The sequence below is a fragment of the Haemaphysalis longicornis genome, unplaced genomic scaffold, assembly GCF_048455015.1.
Source record: "Haemaphysalis longicornis isolate Haplotype H1 unplaced genomic scaffold, Haemaphysalis longicornis Haplotype H1 scaffold_11, whole genome shotgun sequence".
Taxonomy (NCBI): domain Eukaryota; kingdom Metazoa; phylum Arthropoda; class Arachnida; order Ixodida; family Ixodidae; genus Haemaphysalis; species Haemaphysalis longicornis.
This window is the reverse complement of record NW_027526214.1, coordinates 41,448,497-41,476,301: the sequence shown is the minus strand read 5'-3', so window position 1 is coordinate 41,476,301 and position 27,805 is coordinate 41,448,497. Positions and strand designations below refer to the sequence as shown.

The 27,805-nt window shown below is 47.8% G+C and overlaps 1 protein-coding gene across 1 annotated transcript in view; it reads right to left on the bottom strand.

Annotated features, from left to right (window-relative positions):
* The window catches only part of LOC144160626 (uncharacterized), a 34,416-nt gene extending 10,593 nt beyond the window's left edge, over positions 1 to 23,823 (bottom strand). The window contains exon 1 of the mRNA XM_077691859.1: positions 23,217 to 23,823. Coding sequence (XP_077547985.1) covers positions 23,217 to 23,823 — 607 coding nt within the window. The remainder of the gene's footprint in view (positions 1 to 23,216) is intronic.
* Positions 23,824 to 27,805: the final 3,982 nt, after the last annotated feature.

The following is a 27,805-nucleotide window of genomic DNA, read 5'->3' as shown; positions in this document are numbered from 1 at the left end:
GTCGTTGGAGCCCAGGTCAAGCTCCGGCGGATGGGATCTCTGTCTGTTTACCAGGCAGGGAACTCTAGGACCACTTTCGGTATAAGGTAATCCGAGCGAAGAAAGTACCCTCGTACCCTGATGTTATACGAAAGCATAGGCTATTTTCTAAACCCCACCTACAAATGTTTTCGGCCACTGGAAAGGGGCCGTAGCGAAGTTTTGTTTTCTTTGCAATAGATCTCGCTCCCAATGCCCGAGAATTTCTCGCACTTTTGAAAAATGGAATCTCTTGATATGGCAAACCAATCAGATCTCACTCTATGTGTTCAATCTCCAAGTATCTTGAAAGCCTTGTCAGCAAGTCGTACAAGCCTAAGAAACTGAAAATGGGAAGAGTCTTCATTGAGGTAGACAAGAAACAGCAGCCCACTAACCTCCTCCAACAAGGGCGCATTGTCGATATCAACTTGAAGATTATGCCTCATTGCAGCTTTATTAGCTAACAAGGCGTGATCTCTGAGCGGGAGCTCATAAGTGAAACCGAAGGAGACCTGCTCGATGCCCTTCGTGATCAGGGCGTGGCGTCAGTGAGGCGAATAACCATTAGGAGAAACGACCAAGTAATACTAACCAAACAAATAGCTTTGAAAGTAAACGAGAACTTCACCTTCCCAGAGGTGCGGGAGACGTTTGTCTCATCCCCCTGGGAGGCAAGACGACACAGCTCACTGGGGGCCGTTGTGACGTCTGGTTTCTAGAGGGACCCTGTACAGCGAGTCTGACCTGGTCCCGGCCCAGCACCCTGCTGGGTTACCCCAGGCAGCCCCACCAGTCACCAAAGGGGTTGGTGAGCCACGAGCGGCTGTGGTGGCCACACTCACCATAGGGACCGATGCCCCTCCGGCGCCTGCTTCCTCACACTCCCTGCTTTCACTGGAGGCTGCGGAGGCAATGGACACTGGTAAATCCCGCATCGGCTCCCACCCTTGCCACAGCGCCATTGTACTTTTCACAGGTGTCAGTAATTGCAGTCTCATCAACGAATCACTTCTTCTCTGGCACTATTTGCCCGTGTTGGCCTTGAACAAACAAACACCAACCATTATAATCACCTGTGGTCACTACCATATTGGTCCACGGCCCCACCCCACTGATGACGTATAAAGACAAGTGCGGACAAATAGCCAAGTCAAGGTGTGAATTAGTGAGGTGTCCTCTATTAAAGTATGTAGATGCTTTCATATTGAAAACTCAAGCTCCTGAAGATATGCGAAATTTTTCAATAAGGCTATCTCGGGCATCTCTGCCATGGGGACGCTATAGTACATTACGTGCGCTGATGTCGTCTAACAGAAAGAAAGCTTCGGGAAGCTGATTTGCCATACCCTCGAAGTTTGAGCTTCAGAGCTGGAAGTATTCAGGAGTGGAGGTAGAGCATATTGTTATAAAACTATTATTGATTATAGTTTGAATGACAACTGCCTCAAGGATGGTCTGGAGTTGGGCTGTGTGGTTCCTAAAGGATTTTTCGGCAAGGATGGCCACACGGTCTGAGGATGTATCCCCAGTGCCCCTGTTTCTCTTAGGTATCATGTACTTATTGTCAGCATCTGTATGAACATTTATTTTTGTAACATACCAGCCAAGGCGACGACAACGAGGAGCGAGTGCTACTCGGAACCCATTATCATCAGTGGTTTGCTCTGGCAGCGCGAGTGCTTCGCGGTCAAGAGCGTTCTTTTCCGCTGCTTCTTCTATTAGCGTTTTAGTAAAGCTCACCAACACCCCCAACGCGCATTTTCTGTATGCGACACTGGTGGAGGTTGCTGGGTCGACAACCCCATGCGAAGGACCCCTTGGGCCAGCCTGGAACGGCCTCGCCCTGTCCTCACACCTGTCCATCGGGCTAGTCATCGCCAACGCAGAATGTCTCCAGAGTGCGGTTACCTTGACTTCACTGACCTATACGTCACGCCCCAGCACCCCAAGTAATAGCGCAACAACTTAACTCCCAGGTAACTCTCCAACAGCCACGTACGCAGGTCATTTTTTACGGAGAAGTGTTTGAGGACGTCGAGGACTGGCTGGAGCATATTGAGCGGGTCGCATCGTTCAAGCAGCGGAACGCTCGTCAAAAGCTGCGTGAGGTCTATTACTCGCTAGAACATGGTGCAAGGACGTGGTTTGACTCGGCGAAGCGAGGTTATCTACTTGGGAGGAATTTCGCCAGGAGCTGCTGGGGTCATTCGCCAGCACCGACCGCCGTGACCACGCTCAGGGCCTTTTGGAGTCTCGCATCCAAAAACCGAACGAAACGGTGCGATGTTGGCAGAGAACATGGCACCCCTCTTCCGTAAAGCCGACCCTGAACTGATGATGATGATGATGGTTGGAGTTTTTTGGCGCAAGGCCACCTGGGGCAAAGAGCGCTAAACAAAAGTATGTAAACGAAAATAGTGGCTACTAAGCCAAAATAACAGCAGTAAAATCAATCAACGGCAATGGTGAAGGCTGGTGTATAGGGCCAGTTTTGATTACGCATGATAGGAAGTGAGGTTTAAAAACTTAACGTCTGACAAATATTTAAAAACGCGTTGCACAGAGACCATGGCATTGTCACCCAAAAACAAGGAATGCTGTAGCGGAAAGTGTTGTCTGTATAGTTCCTTGAAGTGTCTGTGTCTTGTTGTGTCGAGTGTCGAGCAACTGTTCGCTGGCTTCGTACGAAATCCACCCCGCACACTGAAGGAATTCATTAGGAAGGCCACAGCCATCGAGCATGCCCTGCGGGACAGATGCCGGCAGTGTGACCGCGTTACCAGCGGTTCTTCAAGCGCTACTGCTGCAGCGACTGCATCCAGTGACAGGTCACTGCGTGAGCTCGTGAGATCGATAGTTAGGAGGAACTACAGCTGCATGGTATAGGCTCTTCGCAGCCTTCGCATGCTGCTGTCGCCGACATCATGCATCAGGAGATCCGGGAAGCCTTGGCTATTCCGGAGAGCCAGCCGCAGCAGTTCCAACCAAGCTATGTGTCAGTTGTCCGTCGTCACCCACCGGTACCGACTATTCCAGCGCCTCAACGGGCTCCCCAGACCATTGTCTGGCATCAGAGAGTGCACACCAGCCCGCATCCTCGGCCTCAGCTGACCGACAGGCACGGAAGTCCGACGTCTGGCGAACAAATGACAACCGACCGCTGTGTTTTCACTGAGGCAAAGCAGGCCACATCCAGCGCCGCTGTCCGTACCACAAAATCGGGCTTTCCTTATTCGCTCCCACGGCTCCACGGGCATGCTTTGGGCAAAGACCCCCGGCTACCAAGAATACCTTGCTGCGAGACTAGACCTTTCGCCGAACCGTCGACCGCGTTCACCATCCGCAGCGAACGACGTCTCCCCTATCCGTCGGAACTCCGGCGGGATACAGCGAGGCAGATCCCAAAGCCGTAGGCGGAAAAACTAAAAGCAGCAAGATTTTCGGGCAGGGTTGCTCGTAGCCTACCTACGCAAGACCTTGCAAACCCCTCGACGTCTCCGATGGAAACGGATACCGCAAGAATGTCTTTCGCCGAAGCTGTAAACGCCGACCTCGCAATTTGTATAGATGGACGTAAAGTGGTTTCTCTTATTGACACCTGTGCAGACTACTCTAAAATTAGTCACACCCTCGCCGATCGGTTAAAAAAAGTGAAGATGCCGCGTTCTGGACTTCAGATTTGATCTTCGGCTAGAGGCCATTTAACGACTCCAGTAGGGAAGTGCCCCGCCAGAATCACCAATGGCGACGTTGACTTTTTCGGCAGTTTCGTAGTCCTCGCGGAGTGCTGCAAGGATCTTATTTTAGGAATGGACGATTTAAGAGAATACAACGCTGTGATCGAAATTGGTAAATGCCTAATTGCATTCTCGTCGAGCCACCGCCTACCAGGACTCGCAGCATGCCGAGCGCCGTGATGGGTTATGGACGAGGATGTCAGCATACCACCGTGGTCCTGAATGGTAGTTTCGGTTCACTGCGACATGTTTAGCACTTTTGACGGCATAGCAGAGCGAATGGATGAACTTTTGTTCCGTCTTAGCATCGCAGTTGCTCGAGGCGGGTTGGCTTTAACGGATGGCCGTGCAGCATTGCTACTTACTAACTTAAGCAATGAACGCCAACATGTAGCCAATTTCGCGACAGTTGCCTATATTTAAGACATAGCTGATGGCGAAGGCTGCTTTGCGTTTGAAGGCGCCGAACCTGGTGAAACCAGCTCCGATGCCATCATCGATGTCAACTCCGGCTTGCCTCTAAGTTAACAACAAGCACTCCTTGCGCTACTGACGACCATTTAAGGACAGTTTTTGTTCGACATCTGGTATGCATCAAACTCCGCTTACAAAACATCGCATCATTATTGATGATGACGTGAGGCCACTTCGTCAAAACCCCTATCGTGTCTCTGCGAAAAAACCAGAAGGAACTCGCAGCCAAGTGGAGCAGATGTTGCGCGATTATGTCATCCAGCCTGCTCGAAGAACGTGGGCATCACACGTTATTCTGGTCAAAAAGAAGGATGGCACATTGCGATTTTGCGTTGATTACAGAAAGTTCAATCAAGTGACGAAGAAGGACGTGTACCCGTTCCGCGGTTCGATGACTCCCTCTACAGGCTTCGTCATGCCCGTTACTTTTCGTCGATGGATCTCAAGAGCGGGTACTGGCAGATCGAGGTGGACATGCGCGATCGCGAGAAAGCAGCTTTAATAACGCCCTACAGAATTTATGAATTTAAAATGCTCCCTTTCGGCTTGTGTTCGGCACCGGCAACATTTCAACGAATAATGGACACAGTTCTTTCGAATCTCAAGTGGCAGACGTATCTAGTATACCTTGCGTCCTTATCGTGTTCTCGTCAACCTTTACAGGACACTTTAAAAGGCTATCCTGTGAGCTTCGAGTGGTGAGAGCAGCTAGTGTAATACTTAAAGCTGAAAAGTGTCATTTTGGGTACCAAGAACTACGCTTCCCGACGCCTGCCGACAAAAAGGCCGTACGGCGATTTTTAGGCCTATGCTCCTATTACCGGCGCTTCATCCCAAACTTTTCCCATATGGCGTCTCCGCTAACAAGCCTCACCCGCAATGACGCCACCTTCGTTCGGACTACTGAGCAGCAGGCTGCTTTCTTGAACATGCAGAGTCCCTTACAAGTGCCTCCTGTGCTCACACATTTCGATAAGATGCGGCCACCACAATCCATACAGATGCCAGCAACGTTAACCTTCGGGCTCTGCTGATTGAGTGGCAAGACGGCGCGAAGAGCGTTGTCGCTTACGCAAGCCGAACACTGTCCCCTGCGGAGTCTAACTTTTCAGCTACAGAGGAAGAATGCCTGGCTGTTGTGTGGGCGGTCTTGAAATTCCGGCCGTATCTCCACGGTCTCCCATTTTGAGTTCTTAACAACCACCACTCCTTTGTTGGTTGCCCAGTTTGAAAAACCCCACTGCTCGCCTCGCCCGCTGGAGCCTTCGGATTGAGGAATTTGATATGACCGTTGTCTTTAGGTCAGGGAAACAACATTCGGACGGGACTTGGTGCCATCGACGCCACAACTTTTTCCGATCAGCAAAGGGAAGACGTTGAGTTGCAGCCACTTTTAGATTTTCTGGAAGGGCGAACTACCGAGAAGCCAAAGCTGTTCATACGTGAACTGCAGTCTTTTTCTTTCCGAAACAACATCCTCTACAAGCGAAACTTCGCCCGAATGGAAGAGACTTTCTCCTAGTTATACCCGCGAGCCTTAGACAAGCAATACTACAGGCCAGCCACGACTACCCAACCGTTGGTCACTTAGGTTATGCACGTACGATGTCCTGAAATAAACAGAGCTACTACTGGCCCAAGCTTCCTTTGACCGTGAAGCAATACATCCGTAGCTGCCGTGACTGTCAGCGACGTGAAACACCGCCGGGACGCCCAGTCTGTTTACTTCAACCTGTCCAAATACCGGAAACACCGCTTCAACAAATCGGCATGGACTTCTTGGGCACCTTTCCTACGTCACATGCCGGCAACAAGTGGATACTTGTGGCCATCGACTATCTTACACGATAAGCCGAAACGAAAGCCCTCCAGCGTTGCACAGCTCTCGACGTGGCCCACTTTTTCATCGAAAACATTGTTTTGCGCCATGGAGCTAAGGCAATTGTGATTGCAGACACGGATACCGCATTGAACTCAGATTTGGTGCGCGCCGTCATGTATCTCACAGGTACTTCCCACCGAAAATCGACAGCTTACCATCCGCATACAAGCAGACTGACAGAAAGGTTAAACAAAACACTTGCATTCATGCTGAGCACGTACGTCGACGAGCAACACAAGAGTTTGGACCAAGTTCTATCATACGTGACTTTTGCCTACAATACCGCCAGGCAAGAAACCACGCGCATGACGCCATTCGTTCCTGTGTACGGTCCGGAAGCAACCAAATGTAAGATGACATGCTCCCTCACGACTGGGCGTGTGACGACACGACTGCACGGGAGTTCGCCCAGCGCGCGGAAAAGGCACGTCCGCTCGCAAAATATCAAATCAGGCAACAACAGCTGCATGATGCTACTACTTACAGTTCCAGCCTCATGACAACGTATGTGTAAGGAGCCCTATCAGAGGAAGAGGGCTATGCGAGAAGCTCATGAGGCGCTAGTTCGGGCACTACAGAGTACTACTGACACTTAGCGACGTCACGTATGCAGTTACTCCGGTGGACGGTGTTTACACAATGCGCCGTCGTCGTCGGCCCGAGGTCGTCCACATAGTCTTCATGAAACCATTCTTCGCGAGGACGTGACGGGTCGCAAATGAAGTTCCGCTCCTTTCCGCCTTAGCATCGGCACGATGCTTCCTTTGGAAGGGAGGTAAAATGTCACGTACCCATAAGCATCTGAAGAAACCTTTAATTTGTGACATGCCACTCAAGGCGACGACGACGATGAACGAGTGCTACCCGGATCCTATCATCATCGGTGTTTTGCTCTGGCAGGTCGAGTGCTTCACGGTCAGGAGCGTTCTTCTCCGCTTCATCTTCTATTAGCGTTTTAGTAAAGCTCACCAACACCCCGAATGCACATTTTCTGCATGCGACAATATGAAGAATGTGGGGCGCTTGAAGTTTAAATGTGTTTTTTGGACTTCGGTAATTGGCATGCCATAACTCACACATATCATCAAAATTTGTAAAGAGGCCTGTGAAGTTCCCCTGGATAATATTTTCTTCTCTCATTATAGATATTTAAAAAATCTTGGAATGTGGGTGCGTATTGATGTTTTGTGTTTTGGGTCGTGTGCTCTTGGAGACGGCTCTTTGGGCATTTTTGTTGGCTTGGATGTAAGAGGCCGTTCCTTGCGATGCGTTGCAGTCAGGAACAGCCCGGCTTCCATCTCGTCGTTAGATCATCTTAGGGTGGCCGAAAGACCGTGCCCCCTGGACTTGGCACCCGCTCGGGTGCCTTTTGCTTGAGCAGCTATCGCCGCCGGCGTCAGGAGCGCCACTGGTGGCAGGGGCGGTGCGGCGTAGGTGGGAGCCGCAGCGTGTCCCTCCACGTCCACTTCCTCGCCACCATAAGTTGCATGATGGATCGGGAAAGGAGACACTCAGAGAGCAGCATCGCTCCTGAGAGTGTCCCTGGTCATTGCAACCACAGAAGCCTGGCCTTATGTCGTGGTGGTGGGTAGGGCTGCCTCAGGCAACCCAGAGGGCAGAAGGCGGGACCATGTCCGAATTGCAGTACTCAGTATCTTCCGAAACCACGCACCTCTCCGCGCCCCCAGTGACCTACGTCGGCGTACCTCCCAATGGGGATAAAGGCAATCCTTTTCCGCACCTCTGGAAAGGTGATGTTTTCCGGTACCTTGAAGTTGATGATTTTTTCTCAAGGTTCAACCTCTCACCAAATGGTCAATATGCAGGTTCTTGTCCGTGGCAGTTTCCACAACTGAATTTGATTGAAGTACATTCGTCAGTGAGATGGTGCTGGTGCAATTGGCGGAGGCTTCCTTGCCCCCACACAAGTTAGTACCATGCCCAAAACTCTGGAACTGTTTAACAGCGATGCGGATTCGGGATGTATGTTCGCAAGGAGAACCGGGGGAAACCTACTTTACTGAATTCTGGGAGTGTGGAGCGGTTCAACGCCAAATTTATAGGCTTTGTGGGGATTGCCTGATTATCCCACTTTACGGTGATATGCCTCATTTCTGTCACGCCGACATCTTTCAGGCCGTCCAGCAGGTTGGCTTTTGTATAGTTCATTAAATCTGCCTCAGAAATCACACCTTGAGTGCTGTTGAGATTATGCTAGAGTGTGACAGTGATTTCCATATCTGCTATACGGGTTTGGTTCAGGAGGTTAGTGGCTAGTTGCTGAGTGGTGACATTGACTAGTACTTCATGGATCGGAGCTTTTTTGAATCGAACGATTTTCACTGGATGCCTTCAAGGAATTTAGTGATCAGGAATACGGACTTAGATTTTGTTTAGTCAGCTGCCACTATAACCAAGAATTTAGGGTAGTTGTCAATATTCGGAACGGTGGTGGTTGAACGGCATAGGAATAAAACTTCGGCGCGACCCCATTCCTGGACTGATCACGTGATGGAAGGGGATTTGAGTTATTCATACGGCATAACAAAAAGCGGGGGACGGGTACTTTTTTCTGCAGCCTCAAATTTATATCTGAGGAGGTCCCGGAGCGTCTGCCTGGCAAACACATCGGGAGCCAACCGGCCAGAACTTGACCACTACTCCGACTGCCACTGTTTGTGGTTTCTGACACTCTACTTATACACACATGGTCACGGGCGCTTACAACCTATTTTAGGGAACGGAAAACGCGGTGTCGGCGATACCACAACCAAGATTACTCAAGATGATCCGAGCGTACACAGTCCGATTGAAATATCAATGAGCAGCCGTACTCAATGGAATCTTTAGACAATGCTAGGGAGGAAATGTTAGTCTAGTGTGTGTGTTTAACACCTTTGCATTAGAAAATAGACGTCTTTCTATAATAACATTCATTAGGCGAAGTGCTCTGCTGCGCTGTGTCAGTTAAGAAATCAAGTCGCGAGAAAGACACATGGCACAAGTCGATTTCTCGGTGGTCTCCTTTTCTTTCTCGGTGGAGAGAGAAAACCTGCAAGAAGTGGTACCCATCCCAGGTTTACCACATTGCAAGTGCAGTAACAGGGTGTTCGAAAACTGCCGCTACCAAAACGACTAATTGCTACCACCAACAAAAACAATATTAACAAGCTAAAGGCTCTGCTGCACTTTGTTATCGAACAGCGAGTCAGCTCCATTAAGAAGCAGAGTAGGCCTGTGTGTCCGCGGTGCCTTCTGTCTACTGTCTGTGCAGTACGAGTACAATGGCGATAAGGAGCTGTGGTGGATCAATTCTTGATAAACTGCAACAGCCGAAAGTAGAAGCTGAGTGCTTGGCAACTGCCAGTTTTACGAATGAAGGCTTCTTTGAAAATATTTAACACAGTAAATGCTTCCCTATACCTTGTCGACGAACAAATCCTCTTACTTTCGTTAAAAGGTTTGGTAATATTGGATGTTATGAGAGGTCTGATTTCCGGATGCAGAGGCCGAGCAAAAATAGAAATAAGTAGCCGTACTAATTTTGGAATTTACACACTACAAGAGTTAAACAATTAGCCTACTGCTCGATAAGTCAAACTGCCAAATTGAAGCAATGCTTCTTAATATAAACCTTAGTAAGAAGCAAAGTGTTATGCTGCCCCTTGTCGATGAATATTCATCGACAAAGGGGATAAGAGGAATAATATTCAATGATGCCTAATATGTTCAGTGTGATGTCCCCACCTCTGTGAAATAGCGATGATCCCGCTGCCCATTATAAGATTTACACCCTGCAAAGGCAAATAATCATAGTTTACTGCGTCAGAATTGTCGTTTCTAACCTAAATAAATGCATCTTTAAATAAAATGTTCATAACAACCATAAGACTTCTGTGCACCTTCTTATGGTAGAATAATCTTAACCCGCCTGAACATGCTGGGGAAGCTTGGATGTTCCACGTGCGCTCTTGTTTTTGTCCGCTCAGTGCGAGTAATATAGCAAAAAATGTACGGCATCTTGCGTAGCAAGGTTTTAGGCGAAACACCTTGACTAGTTTGGCCCGCATGCGTCATAGTGATGTACGTCGTCGTGACTTCGCCAAAAGGCTTCTTTTCCTGGTTGATGTACCAACACAACAAATCTGCGATTGTCTTGTTCAGACGTCGTTCCTTCGTTTAGGTGTGGACCGCCATCATTCTATGGCGATCCGCGTTGCCATAGAAGCTCCTGGGTAAAGGACTTTCCCCGGTCTGTGATTTGGACTAAGGGGCTTCATGGCGGAGCACAACTTCTTTCATTCATATTTTGGCGATGTCATTTGAGGTCCCTTTCAAACGAAGAGCGGTCTCTGCGTACCGAATCATTTAGCTATTGCTACCACAATCTACCTGTTATCGGAACGGAACCGGGGCAGAAAATCTATCAGAATCTGTTCGAAGGGCTTCGATGGGACGGTGATCATCGCAGAATTCTGGCTGGTCTTGTCGGCGGCGTTTTGCATCCCTGGCTGTCACAGCAGCTGCGGACGTAGTGCGACACATGGGTTATAGGTCGCGGCCAGTAGTTTTTCGCCTTGATTTCTCTAACAATGTGAGCTGTGCCCAGCATGAGGATTATCGCTGCACGCCTCCTAAATTTCGCAACGATCTGCGGGGATGACAACAAGATCATTCTCTCTTGTTCTAGGGTTCAAATGTTTTCACGAGGACAGAGTTTTGAGCCAAATGCTGACACGGTGCATATGAATGCCATACGCAACAGACGTTGCGTCCTTCACGGTAATGATCCTGGCGCGTAAGTCCGGGGTGGCACATTGCTCTGGTGGTAAGTCGCTCTCCATCAGGACTCCATACAGTATGCTGGCGTCATCGGGTTCTTGAGGTGGTCAGTCGACGAGGTCGCGAGGCAGGCAGTAGACGCCGGAGTATTTTCTGCTGAATTTATAGGCGGTTGCTAAGCGGAATTTTGTAACGCCACCAAGGTAATAGGCCGGAAGGGTCGTTCAAACTGGCCAGCCAACACGGTGCATGGTAGTCAGTCACAATGGTCAATGGTCTACCTTATATATAGAGCTTAAATTTTGAAATGACGCATATATCAGCAAAACTGTCTGTCTAGGGTGCTGAGAAGATTTTATGTTCCTTCGACAGAACACGACTGGCATTGGAAATTGTTTTTCAAGGGCTTTGCTTTTGGGCGAGGATGGCAACCAAGCCTATATAACTGGCATTCTTGTGCATTCTGTTTAGGCGTTTTCGTCAATAGGAGCGAGCACGGGCGAGCTTTGCAAGTGCTGTGGCAGCTGGCGCTAAGCCTCCATTTGGGCATTTTTCAAGCAGAAAGTGCTATCTTTCCTCAAGCACGTGAGTGACCGAGCAAAGCGTATGAAGTTTAGGACAAATCGTCGAGAGTACGCGCCTGTACAACAAATCATACAACGCCCTTCTGGTCTCCTATTGTTAGAAAGTTTGCTATTTCTGAAGTGTTCTGTCGGTAAGGCAGTACTCACAAACGTGGCGCAAAAACTTGAGTTTTTCTCCCGCGAAGCAGTACTTTTTATGCCCAGCGTCGACACCGAAGCACGAATGGCCTCAAGCAGAGACTGCAACCTTGACACGCGCTCGTCGAAAGTCGGGGCGAATACCACAACATCGACATGGTATACCAGGCCGGTGGACAATTTCAGGCCAGCTATCACAATGCCCATGACTGTTTGGAACGGTGATGGCACCGTGGAAAGCGTACACTCCACTACGTTGAACTCGTATAGGTTCTGGGTTAATATTGCATTCTTCTCTCTGTACCTCTTTTCCTATATTGATTTGCCAGTAGCTGGTCTTCAGATCCATCGATAAGAGTATATCGTGTGGCAGAGCTGGTCGAGTGCATCGACAACACGCCCTTTTATCAATTTTGTTCTGTCCCGGGCAGTCAACTCGGAAACTTTTCCATGCCATGTTTTTTCTTCACAAGCACGACCGGAGCTGCCTATAGGCTGTTGAATGCTTGTATAATGTCTCCCCTGAGCATTTTTTCGACTTGCGTCTGGATGGTGTCCAGGCCTTGAGAAGAGACGCTGTATGGTCACTGTCGGGTAGGTCGGGCTGCATCTTCGGGTATTCTTTGAAGTTTCTCTAGAGGTGACTGACGTGAATTTGGGTCCCACGAAAGACAGTTGCTGAAGCTACGCAGCAAAGTAACTGATTTGTTATGTTTGTCTACCGTTAGCACCGTGTTTATGTAAAAGGGATGCAGAAGTTTGAAGGCATCTTGGCCAATGCTTTAAAAGTTGGCTACAGCGATCTTGTCACTTATTTCTTGTAATTCTTAGAAGAACGCAACTGCAGCGCCCTTGTTTAAATGCTAAATGGTCAAGAAACAAACGGTTAACTCTCTACGATAGCGTAAAAAACAGGCAGCACCTTCAACGTTACTGGTGATTATCAAGCTTGCGCGGTGTGGCAGGGTGAAATAAATGTTGGTGGTCCTTACTGCAGCAGATTAGTCGGGGTTGGGTTCGGCGTCATAGACTGATCGAAAGAATAAGTTATCGACTTGGTCTGAAACCAATTATGGCGCCATTTTCAATTAAAAAGTCCATTCTGAGAATTAGGTGCCAGGAGCAGTTACGCAAAATTACGAACACGGCTGGGTACTTGGTGCAGACTAGTGTGACCCGCGATGTGCAAGTCCACTTGGCGTTACAAGATGGCCTCTCGCTCTGTGTGTATCTGCGACGGTTCCATCTGGTGACAACATTCCTCAGGTTGGACTCGAATGAGCCCCTCAGCACATAGAAGTCGGCAAGGTTTGGCAGTGGGCTAGTTTTTGTTTTAACATCTTGAAGTGCCGAGGTGCGCTGACTTACATGAAAACGTAAGACGAACCGGGGGAATCGCACAGGAACCGACGATGTGAGGCTGAAACTATGAACTGGTTATTTCAGGCAGAGCATCTCATGCTCGGCGCTGTGTTCCTGCCTCCCTCGTCCGCCGTCCGCGATCTACTGCGCATGCGCGTCTCTTCAGCCCCGTCAGCGTTTGGGCTGATGTCAGCGCAGTCCAGTATAAAAAGACATAGGCGGCACCTGGTTTCGATCCCACGACTCTCTTGCCACAACGGGGGATACATGGCGCTTTTACCACTGCGCTACAAACCGAGACAGGAGCATGTGCTGCGAACGTGCCTCATGTCCTTCACTCATTCAAACTACGTCAAGACGCAACTGATACAACGAAGGCACGCGAAGTTGAACGTCAACGGAAACGACGAATTTTAAACTTATGGGAACTTCAGCCGACCCCATGTCTGCTTCGCATACTACTCAGGATTCCCCTACGGGAAGAAGGTGTAATTGTTTATAATAAGAAGGGAGCGGGTATATATAAAGCACATAATTACACACAATCAAAAAAAATAATAAAATGCAATACATGACATCAATACCAAGCCGCAATGATAAAACCTAAATGCCCAGTCGAAAACTGTAGTGAAGAGGCGCTGATACAACTTCCTTCCACGACTGGCAGTATTGGAAATGCTTCGAAGATTTCGCGGGTAATGTTGTGTTTGGAGCGGAACAAGATCGTTGTTGCATAAAAATCTGGCGACCAACTCTTATCGCAACTCTTAACATGTGCGATAAAATGAACCCTCGTTTTTCGGTTCCCTTGTCTACGATGAAGACTACATCAAATACGTAGGTGGATAACTTGACTTCCCACGCCGCCTTCTTCATGTTCCAGGTGCATCGGGGGATCGTATCTCGGCTTGCACGTGTTGAAGATCGGGAAATATTCGTTCTCATAGTCGTTGCCTTTTTGCCAGTTGTCTCAATCACATCGGGGCCGCGTCACCCATGTGGCGGTGGTCGTGTTCGCTACTCATAAAAAGGTTATATCGGATCGTCCGACTGAGGATATGTCGTCAATCACGGTGTTCGGTGCGCCCTTGCGTCGTTTTGGGCTTTTCGTGTCACCGCTGTATGCACATACCTCCCCCCACAAACCCCAAGATGTTGCTGCTTTCATTTCACCTGCGTGGCTGGGAGACCTTCCACGTGCGAATTCAGCCTTACTATGGCGGCTCAGCGATTTGAAAGGTAAAAACGGGCTGGGCCATGGCTGGTTTGAGATAGATACTCACCAATCTCACGCGGCTTTTGGACAGGGAGAGGGCGAGATGCGTCCATAAAGAAACGATGAAGTCCAGGTTTTTTGCATGGGCAGCGGCAGTACACGCGTTCTTCGGCTCCGCAGTGGTAACACAGCAGTCGATCATCGGTGTTTCGCCATATGTCCGTCTTGCTCGGCGTCTGGTTTTGGTCTGCAAGGAGTTGGGTGGGCGACTATTGATGGCGGAATGTAGGTGCTTCTTGAAAACGGATTTGAACTTGGTTGGCTCGAAGAACAGCCGTGGAGTAAGTTATATTTCTCTTACCGCGGGGTGTTTCCGACTGCAGAGAAGTTCCCAAGGCGTGTTGAATTTCTTTCCGAATCACTTCGCTCATGGAGGCGTCTAGGTGTAGCCACTTGGTTAGGAAGAGTTTCCGGAAATCTCACCATGCCTGAATTGTTGTCTCATGCACGTTATCAGAGCTAATTGCCCAGGCACCGATCGTCTTCGTAACCAGCGCATGGATCGGGCGGTCATACTGCTTTGTACAAATTTCAATCGTCTTCTCCATTGCGGCCGCCTCAGACGCCAACTTGGCCACCGTTTTACGGGGTTTGCGGACCGGGCAAGAACAATTTTTTTGCTTTGGTCTTCGCCTGATAACCTTCAGTTTCTTTTCTTCCGCCATATCTGGTTCCAAAAGAGCTTTTTTTGTCAAAGAGCTATCGTGGTTCTCTAACCAAGTTCGAGCTGCATCTTCTGCAAAAGCAGCATGCCCGAACGTTTTTGATGATCCCACCTCTTGAACATCCAGACCCGCACCAGCTTCTCCAACTATTCTTCTGGGGCTTCAGTGGCACTTCCCGGAACGTTGGTGGTTCTCGGTGCTTCTGTAGAACAATTGGCGACGTTGCTTTTTGTCCCGTAGTGGGGGTTATAGCCGTGGTTCTCTTGGGTCTTCTGGGAGGAGAACTCGAGCGGTAAACATTGCATTCGGCGGATGCCCCTATTTGCACTGGCTTGGCGGCCTCCAGAGTCCCTAGAGAGCATAAATTGTGCGTAACCCGGGCCTTTACCAGATGTGATGAAGCAAAAGACAATACAGCTCTTTTGAAGGAAAAGAAAATTGATTAGAGCGAACATGTAATTCCCTCGCAACTCAAAGTATACACAGCCTGTGAAACCGCAGTCAACAAAGTGACTCGTGTCGGTAAATCAAAAAACTCCCACCTCACCTCGCGGGGACCCCTGTGTAGATGCGACGCATAGGCGGAGCGGCGAAGGGACCGCGTTTTATAGCGCGCATAACGTTGAGGGGACTGCGTGAGCTGGTCCCAGTCGATGACGATGTTGGCGTACTTGTAAAGCGGCGTGGACTCTAGGTGTTTGAGCCAAGCGTGGATGTTGCTTCGCCGGAGAACGGCACACCGGTTATATGCACAGCGCGCCCGAAGGAGAGGAAACCACGGAAGAGGGTACTGCACATGCGCCGACCCCACCGCGTCTGCCGCGGATATGACGCAACGTGCCGCGGCTATGACGCAACACAATCCAACACAATCCACTTTATTCATATCCAATCCAAATCGAATCCAATCCAAATCCAATCCAAGCCAAACCAATTCAATTCAATTCAATCCAAGCCAATCTAATCGAATCCAATCCAATGCCCCTCGCGATAGTGTTCGCTATCGGAGAGGAGAGGGGGTGAGCGGCGAAGAGCGCGTCTGGCGAGGCGAGAAGAAAGGGGGAGGGACGGACAACGCCGCCGACGACGACGACGACGACGACGCCGGAGGGACAAGGCGAGTGAATCAGATGCTTGGCATCTAATAAAGCGGCATATGCTCAGTGGACATTTATCTCGCGGCGCGAGTGTTTCTCGAACCGTCGAGTATTACAACACTGTAGGCAGGTTACGTTACTCTCCCTATCAAACGGGTCCACACGTGCGGCATAAAAAATAAAGAAGTGAACACGAACTTAACCTTGCAGACAGATAACAGAGCCCAGTCCATGCCAGCGCTAATTAAAAAACAAAAATATGGAAGCCCAAGCCTGGTTCGCATCAATATCAATAACAAAGTTTACTCAATGCATTTGTTTACGCAGTTCAAGAACCGAAACTATAAACGTGCAGCTCGAGAAGTACCACTTCCAAGCTAAATGAATGCTTCTTCAAATATAGTGTTCCTAACAGGCGAAAGGCTTTGCTGCGCATTTTCAAAGAATGACGTCATCTCGCGTTAAGTGGGGGGTAAAGCCTAGATGTCCGAAGCGCTTTCTGTTTTCCGCCTGCGAATGGCGTTAAAAACAGAAATGGGCAGCGTTCATTGCAGCGGCCAATAGTCATTGCAGGGTTTAATAACAGGAAGATTAGAAATGTTCGCGTGTGGTCCAAGAGCGGAGCTTCCAAAATGACTGATTCATTGTATTGTTTACGCACCAACTGAACGCAGGGAATGAGGCGCTCCGTAGTTAAGAGCTTCGGGTTAATTTTGATAACCTTGGGATCTTTAACGTGCGCCAAAATCTTGTACACACGGACGTTTTTTACCTTTCCCCGCCATAAGACAAGCGGCCGCCGCGGCCACGAATCGAATCGGCACCCTCGTGCCTGGCATAACCGCGCCTTAGTTTACTGAGCCACCGCGGTGGGCCCTACCAGACAGACCCAATTATATTTGAATTGAATGCTTCAAAACAACCCGCTGCAGTTGCGTTCTTAATTTCTTGTAAATCAGAGGAAAGATCAGACGAAACAAGAAACAATTATATTGCGCTCCTCGGTGCCCGTGTGATATTTTCTCCCATGTGAGGGGCAATTTCAATTTGCTAGTTTACAGAGGATTTTCTGTTTGGAATTTATTTGAGAGACCCATTGAACCACAGGTTATTTTAAGCTTTGGTGACACTTACCATTGGTAAACATTTGCTGCCTAAATGAAGAAGCATGAAGGTATAAAAATGCAGAGGTGACCGAGGACTGTTGGGCTAAATTTGCGAGATTTATGAGTTTTTTATTCGGAACCTGGTTGAATCTCGTTTTCTATCATATTGTCCGCAAGTCAGTCAGATTTTGTGAAGAATACAGAAGTTGTATTTAAAAGGAGCACATTTTGCCGTCATTAAGCCTTTCAACACCAAGTTTATTTGCTCTTTGCGCACGCAACAAGAATGAAAAAACTTTGGGTGAGATGGGTAGCAGAATCAAAATATTTTATTATAGAAAATCTAGTGTGATTCAGTTTATTGCTGCAGACAGTATTTCATCTTCAGTCATATAGTTTATGAATTAAACCATTAATACCTCTTTTTGATGGAAAGTGGTTCCCATGCGATGCACCCAGTTAATACAGTTCCGAAGATTTTAAAATATCGAATTATTTTTCAGAACGACAAAACCTTGTCTTCCCAGTCCTTCAAATTTTCTTCGCAAATATCCCTAATTTAAAAAAAAACACTTCTGTCATCGCATAAGGTTCCTCATGACAGCAATTACAGCCTTGAGATCTTCATTGTCATGATTATCTGCCTGTTGATTCGAAAGCTATGTAATTACGTTTTTATGGCTATGATCTCCAAAAGCAGGCCTTGGTTAAGCATGACCTATAGAGTGGAAGTTATTTATAGAGTGAAGCGATTGTGCACTACAGCGCCATAACACTACAGAAATATTCTGCAGTACAGCTAAGGTGGGGACCTGTAAAAGTAGAAAGGTAGTCATGGTATGACTTATCTTCTCGTGCTTCGAAGCATTGGCAGTACCGCAGAGATTTTACTTGCCGCGTTTTCGTTCCACGACTTGTGAGGTTATTGATGATGTTCTTGACGTAAAAAAGTACAGTGCGAGGTATTATTATCATTTCAAACATCTCCACTATGCTGATACCAGGGCCTTCAATGTTGTATGGTTCTGTCAGCAGCTGTATATCCAAATGCGCGCTAGTTATAACGAAAAGTCAACATACCAGCACGTGGGACAATAACAGTTGTAAGCATTGAGCGACGAATGATGTCTTTTCCCCAGCGGTAGCAGATTCTGCACAGATATACGTAGCAATTGCTGTTTGATGTCGCGTGATACAGTCAGCAGGATGGAGATGTCGGGGAAGGCTAAAACTGACGGGAGCCTGTTTACCAGCACCCAGAACGTTGGAAGGGTAAACATTATGTGTCTTCTGAGGTGGGGCCGAGCAGAAACAAGCACCATTTCTTCTCGGCCCGAAACCATGAAGGGTATAATGTATATTGATAGTTTTTATCCATAACTACTAAACTCTCTTCAAAGCATTTCTGTTGATCTGTAGATTTCGGTTTGCCTTTCTTCCAGAGAAACTATGACAGCATATTAGAGTTATATTCCCTCCATCTTAAACACTTCACATGCCGTGGCTGCTATGGGTTTACAGTCTGTTTTCTGTCTTTTATACTTAGGTATTTCGGATGTCTTACATTTCAAAAAATTTTATTTCCATACTCAACATCATGCCCCGTAGCTGTTTCCACACCTCGCAATTTTCATAGGCTGAATTTCATATTACCTTTTACCTTTTCAGGGTCTGTCATGCCTCATTTTTATGTAATATTAGTTACCAAATTCGAAGCACCCCATTTTTTCACGATCGTGATTTCCAAATTGAGGGGGTGCTTAGATACGTAGTACTGAAATTACCCACCACCAACGGCTTTTTTTGGATTCCTTATTTCAACAAGACGGGTGCAGAGAATGTTTCATTTCGCAGACACGCAAAACAAAAAACGTAGATATAGTAAACCCGCTGCATACGTCTTATATAACTTCACCTTCTCTATCATTGAATTATGTTGTGTCGTTTGGCCCGCCTCTGTCAGTACACCTCAGCAGTTCGTTTTATGGTGTGCCAAAGTGTTTTTTTATTGAAAACTTCATAAATAACTTTACCACACCCTCGACTTGGGCATCCTCCTTCCTTCTGTAATCCACCTTGGGATAGTTGCCTAGAAAACAGGGTGGTTAGAATCGCATGAATACATTGTTTTTAAGTTTCTTCTATCGAAAGAACATGGGGTGCCTAAAATAGTGGTTTTGTGAATCAGAAAAATCATGTATTGTCTTCTCTTTGGTTTCTAAAGCCACATTCTTGGCTTTGATGTAGTAGAAATATGCCGAGGATAAATAAGCAAAGCAAATAAACCTCTCAGCACCTGTTTTTATATGAGTAATTCACACTACCTTGGTATTTTATGTTCACTGAAATATTTATTACAAAGGTACATATATACGCAGTCTTCAATATATATTACAATTGCTTTTTTTCACAAAACTTCAAAGAAACCCTACTAGCGGTATTCATTAAAACAAATGTACACAAGCTTTACTACTGTACTTGTAACAATGACCATTTGCTTGAAATTTTGATAACCTAATGCGTTGTAAGATATTTATTATTTGTGTTATTTTCTCATTCCTCCAAAAGAATGGTTATGTAAGTATAAATCATATTTAGCCGGTCGTTGTGCTTTCTGTATTTTTTACACTTTCGGTTTCACTGTTTGATAGAAATGTACGAATATCGCGTGTGCGAAAAGGCGTCACGTGCTCTCAAAAATCAACAGCCTGTGCAAAGCGACTGTATGAAACGCACTTCTTCCGGCTTGCGCTCTGAGTAACAATAAATCATTATAATAATTATAGAGTTAGTTTGGTGAGGAACAACGCACATCTTCGATAAATACTACATTTGACTGGCGACAACAATGCCTGTGTAGTAGGCTCAATAATAAAGAGCCACTAAGGTAAACCATGACGTAATTATAAGGCATGTCCAGGACCAGCATTCCGACTAGGGCAACATTAAAATAACTACATTAAAACTGGGTCAGTGCATTCCCGTTGTTGAACAAAATATATTCAGTCCACAAGTTTCATTCATGACTTTGGGAAAACATCGCGGCCAAAACAAGAAAAAATATGTGGTCGTAACCGACTTTTATGCAATAGTAATTGTTATAAATTGTACATGTGCCCAAAAATAAAATGAAATACTAGATTAGTTTTGACACTAATAAACATTGGTATCACGAGGAAAACCAAGGCATGCCCGTGCTCTTTCGTGAAAGTTTGTCTTTGTTTAGGATCTCATAGTGTGGGTGTTTTTTTTTCAACTAATAAATGATTGGTTCAGCATTTTGGTTCCTGTGTTACGCCAGTGACAACGAACCGCGGCTGTGGTCACCTTTGGCGAGGTTCACATACAAAGCCCTGGCGAAGCAGCCGCAATTTGTATGCCTGCTCATGCGAATAGCTCATGCTGAAGCGAACGTGCTGACCGTACTTAGTGCAGAGCCATCACGCGCAGGAGACGCAGCGGTTTCACCCTGGCCTAGTCGCGGCATTTAGGTTTTTTGTCACGCCTTGTAAAAGTCACCTATGTTATCCCAAAAGAAGGGTCAATATAACAAGTATAAATCTCGGTTCTCGTCTCTACCAGCTCGTCCGCATTTGTTGCCACGGAACTCACCAATGCTTCTATTTACGAACATTCTCAAATTCACCGAAGCAGTATCTAGTGCCCTGTATAATAAGAAGACTGCAGTTCGTGCAAAATAACTACCTGCATTTAGGTGGTACCAGGCCACTTTCGGTACTTCGTCTGTAATCGTTGGAAACCCAAAGAAAGGACAGTAAAGCCTCAAGAGAAAAACGGCACTTAGCTCCTCAGGGGTACGGACCCCCAGAAAAACATTGCATAACGGCGCTGTCACGGAGAAGTGCTCTTACATTCGTGGGTGGATGTTGATTGCTTTTGTCTTCTTACAATATGTTGAGCTGCAAGATAAAATTAGGGTCAAAAGTGTATTGAAGAATCAGTAGAAAAAGCATAGCTTTTTATATACGGTCTTATAATTGTTAGTTTAAACATGGTTAGTTATCAATATATTTTGTTGTAAGTCTCATATAACCAACGGCAAAAGCGATCTACATGCCCTGCGGAACGTTCTCTTTTTCAGAACTGAAGGTGGATGGTGATGGGTACTACTGTCAACTTCCCGTTCCTCTCGTTTTTCGAATTACGAAACGAGTTCCAGTTTTACCTGTGGTTCTTGGTTTCGATTACGGCCGCCATTAGTTTTTTTTTTTAAATTCTGTCTCGCACACGACGGGGTGCAAGAGACTTTTCACGTTTATTTGTAGTAAATTATCCCGTTTTTTCAACCAAGGTATTTGTTGTGGCCACTGCTTGTCCTTTTGAAGAAATGCCTTTCAAAGCGAGTCGAGTGCATCTTCTTTTGCTGTACTTGACATGAATATTGCAGCGTGTCTCCTAAACATTACTTAAATGGCTTTTATATCTCTCGCCCTGGGAAGTACTCGCCCAGCAAACTACTGTGTGCTCTAGAATGCTGTCTGCCTTTCTTACGTTGGATATCTCCTTAATTGTTTGTTTCAAAGAAAACATTGAAACCAATCCGACGTACTTCAACATTACTGTTTCTCATTCAACAAACTTTTAATGCTGTCATCGACCGATTTGTGGGGCCACCTTTTTTCCGGGACTGCTTGAATATATTGGCTTTGTAATTGCATCTTCATAAGCAAATGTATAATATCGACCAAAACATTGGACGTTTTAAACAGTTCTGTTTCCTTTTTTGATTTTTGTTACTTTGGATAGAAAGCAAGGAAAAGCGAAACTGATATCGCTGCAAATTTGTTCTTTCGCTTCTAACACCAAATTACTTGCAAGTCACCGGCTGTTCTCGCAAACATGCTTGATGGCCGGCAACGCTTCCTGCACTGTCTGCTGGCGAGCAAAATGAAAGTGAGTCATCATCACCACGATGGTTATTTATTCGCACATAAATGGTAAGCTTGCACCTACGCGGGTGCAAACTTACCATAGGTACCGGGACCTAGCACTCCACAGAGACAGACTGAATGAGCTTCTTTATCCACTCAATAAATAAAGTGACTTTTTGGTAAATGTAACGATGGAATCTTTTTCTGTAATTCTCTGATAATTACCAGCTTTCTGAATTATATGCGTCTTTCAAAAGGAACGCTTACTCGTACGGGTACTGTTGTTTTAAGCATATCATTACAGTCTCTGTTACTTTCTTGTGCTAAATGCAGCTGTGGACGTTCTCTGGTCACCGGAAACTTTGACTGCCCCGTGCAGCAACAGCACGCCATCCTCGTTGAGAGGAACACATTATCTGCTTCAAGTGTACAAAACCTGTGACACCGCTACATGTTCACCCAGGCGAGGTTGTCCATTTCTTTTCGCTTGAAATCTCCCATATTCGTCACAATCCTCTTCTGCCCTTAAGGAACTAGGCGTTACAATTGTGAAGAGGAATGGCTGGCTTGAATTTCCTTGACGCCAAAGTTTCTTGCGTATTTGTGGGCTGGACGACAAGTCAATAAAAATTGATTTATTTATTTTAGGGTTCAAGGTACCGTCACTACACAGGCGGTCAGGCTCTCTGAAGAGGGTGACTCGGGAGGAATTTTAACAACCTGGTGATATTTATTAAATGCCAAATATCAAACATACAGAAGTTTTCGTTTTCCGCTCAATCACAAAATTGGTAACCACGACCGGGAATTGAAGCCGCGTCCTTGTTCTCAACAACACAGAGTCAATAGGAAGTGACATCCCGTCGAGTGCTTGTATGCAGCGAGAGAATAAAATTGGGCCTATATTTTCATTGCTATATTTCCGAGATTGAAGAATGAGTTCTTGCTTCTGAGCTTTCATCCCAGACAAACGTTTCTGGTAGCGCTCAACACTAGCAGCAATGCCGTAGAAAATTTGTAGCGTGGCATTAAGTGTGAATGTTCATGACGCAGTACATTTCTGTGGAGCGGGGCCTGTAAAATGTGGTATTAAACGATGGGAATTATTTCTTTGTTTTAGTGCTGGTGGAGTGAAGAGAGTAGAACGCGGCGTGTTCCTCCACACCACGACCACCCCCTTTTGTCTCGACCTCCACTCACTTGGAGATGGCATCCCCCAGAACCAGGAAATAGTGGTGCTTAACAGTTTCCCAAACATCCACGTGCAGGCGGGACCACGGTCTGTCCGGGAACGGCCAGGGGTCATCTCCACATGAAGCGACGCTCGCTGGTTCTCCTGGCACAATTGGCAAATCTGTACCATGCGAGCAATGTCCTGGTCTATGTCAGGCCAGCAAACGTGGGACTGGGCCACTATCTCGGCCTTCTCCACGCCTGGATGACCTGCGGGCAGAAGCTGAAGGACCCTGGACCGCAGGCTTTGTGGAATAATCAGCATGGAACCCAACAGCATGCAGCCTTGCGGCAGGCTCAGCTCAGCAGCCTTGTGGCTGAACGTCCACTCTACTAACTTCTGCCCTCTGGCCACCGGGTTGACCACCTGTGACAGGATTTGGATCCCGCTCGCCGCCTGCGATACCGCCAATGTGGACAGCTCCTCCGAATAAGCGTGCTCCAGCATGAACACTTCGGCAGGTTCAGGAACAGCGGCAGGCACATGTGGCAGGGGCATTCGGCTCAGGGCATCTGCAGATGTCAGGTCCTTTCCCAGACGGTAGACCAGCCAGTAGCTGCAGGCTTCGAGCATCAAGGACCAAAGCACCACTTGAGGTGACGCCGGCACTGGATCCGCTTTTTCAGGCCCCAGCAGTCCCACTATGAACTAGTGGTCTATGACCGCCTCGAACGTTCAGCCCCACCAGTACTGGTGGAAGTGCTCGTCCCCGAACATGACGGTCAGGCCTTCCTTGTCCAGCTGGCTGTACCGCTGCTCTACCGCATGACGCCGACGGGACGTAAACGATGCAGGGTGTTCCTGGCCATTCTTCTCCCGGTGGGCCAGGACAGCTCCGACGCCGTACGGCGACGCATCTACAGTCAGAACGACAGGCTTGGCCGGATTGAAGTGCACCAGCACCGGAGAATCGATCAGCTCCTTGCCGCACTTGAACGCCAAGTCCTGCCCCTTCTTGCAAGCCCACTGCTTTCCATCTCAAAGCAGAAGATAGAGCGGCTGCAGATGCTACGACAGTTTCGGCAGAAAGCTCCTGTAGAAGTTTACGAGGCCCAGGTGGCTCTCCAGCTTTTTCTTGTTCTGGGGCTGGGGCGCTTTGAGCACAGCCTCAACCTTGCGGGGGGACAGGCCTAGGACTGCCTGGGAAAGGACGTGGCCTAGGTACTCAACCCTGGGGGCAAAGAAAACGCATTTTTCTGGCTTGAGCTTCAGCCGAGCATCCTGAAATAGTGCGAGGACATTGTGCAAGTTCGGCAGGTTGTACGTATCCTCTGTACCAGTCAGCAGGATGTTGTCCAAGCACAGATCCACGTGCCTCCCGCCCCTGAACAGGTTTTCCGTCTCCCATTGAAAACTGGCAGATGCTGAGGCTTTGCCAAATGGTAAGCGCTTGTTCTGGAAGCGCCCCAGCGCTGTCGATACTGTGAAGTACTTCCGATACGACTCCTGGAGCACCAGCTGCTGGTTAGCATATTTGATGTCCAGGTTGAGAACTTCGGTGCCCCGGACAAAGCTGACCAGAGATCTTCAATTCGGGGCAGTGGGTACTTTTCCAGGGTAGCGAACGGGTTCACGGTGGCCTTAAAGTCCCCGAAGATCCTAACTATGTCATCTTGCTTCAGGGCTGGCACGATGGGAGCGGCCCACTCCGATGACTTGATGGCCACCATCATGTCCTCTCGCTGCAAATGTTGCAACTTCTGGGTGACCCCATACTTTAAAGCAAACAGCAGCGGGCGTGGCTTAAAAAACAGGGGAGGGGTGCCTCTAGGACTGGAAAGCTCGCCGCCGTGCCGGTAAACAGACACTCGCGATGAGGGAAGAAGCACGCGGAGCGACCGAAGCCACCGAGAGCGGCGAGATACCACCTCTCTCACCCCACCGGTCGTCATTACATCATGCCGCTGTACGGGAGGCTCGAGTCATTAAATGGTGAAGGGTCCACCTGGCCTGTCTATGAGGAACCATTCGGCGTGTTTTTCTGTGCGAACGACACAACGGAGGTATGAAACCCCGACATTATCCTGGCCAGCTGTGGAACCTGCATCTTCGCTCTCCTGCTCAACCGCAAGCCGGCCACGTCACATGACAAGTCACTGGGTGAACTGCTCGTGACGCTACCCTCGCACTTGAGCCCGGAACCGTGTACGTTAACGGAGCGCTTCCGCTTTAAAACCCGGATCCGCCGAGAAGAAGACTATCGGGCGGTTTATGGCAGAGCGGCTTCAACGACCCCGCCATGCTGATGCGACTCTTGCAGCTTCCCGATGCCTCGTTGGACCACGATGTGAAGGCAACGCTGGTGATGATTGCTGCGGCCAAGGAAGCTGGCGAGATAGCACGTGCGGCCGGCTTACCTTCGACGGAAGCGTCGGTGAATGAGATGGTGACACGGGATGGGAGGTGCACTCATTGCGGGGGTGACCACCCCACTTACAGTGCCAGTTCGCGGAAGCGGAGTGCTAAACGTATGGTAGAACTTTGCAGATTTCTCGGGCGAGGCCGAGGGGGGACAGCGAACGGGCTTAATAAGCAGCCGTGGTCAAACAAGTGTTCCACGCAATCCCACGGCCAAGGAAGCCGGCGCAAGGGTAGGCGGTGGGGACGCACATCAGCAGCTTTGGGAGCAACGGCTAGGCTTCACATCATTGCCGAAGACTCGCACATTTTCGACATGTGGTTTACATACATACCTATGACGTCTGTGCCACCGCAAATACTCAGCGTCGAAATTTGCGGGCAACCCATTTCCATAGATCTGGACAGACTGGCCAGCGTGTAGGTCAAGGCAGGGAAAGTCTTCGAACGCACCTTCCCTGATGTATCTCTCGAAGCTTCGGGCGTCCGGCTGCGTATCTAATCTGGACAGCTGGCCCAGGCTGAGGGTCAAGCCCAGGTAAGCGTTCACCTTGGCGACACGGACGCAACCCTGCCCCTAAACCTGACCAACGGGTCAGTCACCGTCACCACCAGCATCATGCGGGGCGTAACCCGATTGGAAGGTACCCCGGCCCTCCCACGTTCACGTATGTGGGGCAAATCGTGACAAATATTACCTGCAAAATCATTCACTGCACAGTTGTTGCAGAGGAACTGCCGGATTCTAGAAGAATGGGGCGTACCTACTTTATCTCGCCAGATGCCTGGATTTGTTGCTCCTGCAATAGATAGGTCCCTTGTCAATGAGCAGCTGCATGCATACAAAGTTAACATGTACTGAGTGCCATCGGGTTACCATAGAGGCCGATGGATTTCTCTGCCAATCTTTAAACATTATGCATGGCTTGAAACCTTCCAGAGCGTGAAAATGCCTTTAGTGCTATCTCGCAGCAACACCAACGCCCGTATCATTGCAATCGTGGGAAACCTAGCCTAACTTTCGGACACACCCACTTTTTCTGCGTAAATAAACAGACACTAGTTTAAGAAATAATTGTTTCGATAGCGGAAATATTAACATAAATTCCCGTATGCTCTCATTCTGATCTCAACCCACGCGTCCTTGCTTGCAAGCTGTCCTAGTCTGCAAAAGCACGAACTGTAGGAACATGAGCACCATTACACTTGGATTTGTGGCGTAGCAGGCTTCGATGTCCGTCACGCCCGCCTATCAAGCGTCTATGCACGTTTGATGAAGAATAAATGGCGAACTTCCTTCATTATGCTGTTTCTCACTGGCGGTTTTTCTTTGTATTCATTTGCACGACGTTCACATTCTAAATAAGGTATTTAGTTCTGGTATAAAACGCATGAAGCATTATAGTGGCTTTAAATTTTTACCTCAATAGGAAGAAGCCGACTAGGTAAAACAAAGATAATTTCCCTATGCCGTTTTGGGAACAGCCATGGCTCGATCAGGGAACTCCGAAGCCAGCCTTAAACACATTCCTGTTTCGCTTGCTCGAACCATTACGGCAGTAGCTGCTGTAAAATTGATATATATATATATATGTATATATATATATATATATATATATATATATATATATATATATATACATATTCGGGTGGACCTGGCACGGTTGCAAACAGGGGTTACCAATGTGCCCTAAGAAACATTGTTGCGAATAATGACGAATCACAATAGGCGCAATACCATCATCATTATCGTCATCGTCGTCATCCTAATTATCAGTCTACCCACAAACACTGCAGGACGGAAATACCTTCCATTTTCCTCTAACCGCTCCCGTTCTGCACTGATAGAGTCCCAGTTTAACCCCGATGATCCTTATTTCATCCCTCCATTAAATAATAGCCATCCTCTTCTTTTGGATGCCTGTCTTGGTGTCCACTCCATTACCCGAAGTGTCCAATGGCTGTCCCTTCGTCTCACTACGGGATCAACCAAAGACCATTCTTTTGTTTCTTTGAACGATGACATTGTGAAGGGTGCTGTAACATGAACGTACCGTCACTCGGCCGGAAGGAGAGAACATGTTGGGAAAAGACGTAATTGAGCCATCCTCTAGTCCGTGGGAGACGCCAGTTCTGCTCGTGCAAAAGAAGCACGGCTCATGGCGATTCTGTGTCGACTAGAGACATTTAAACAAAA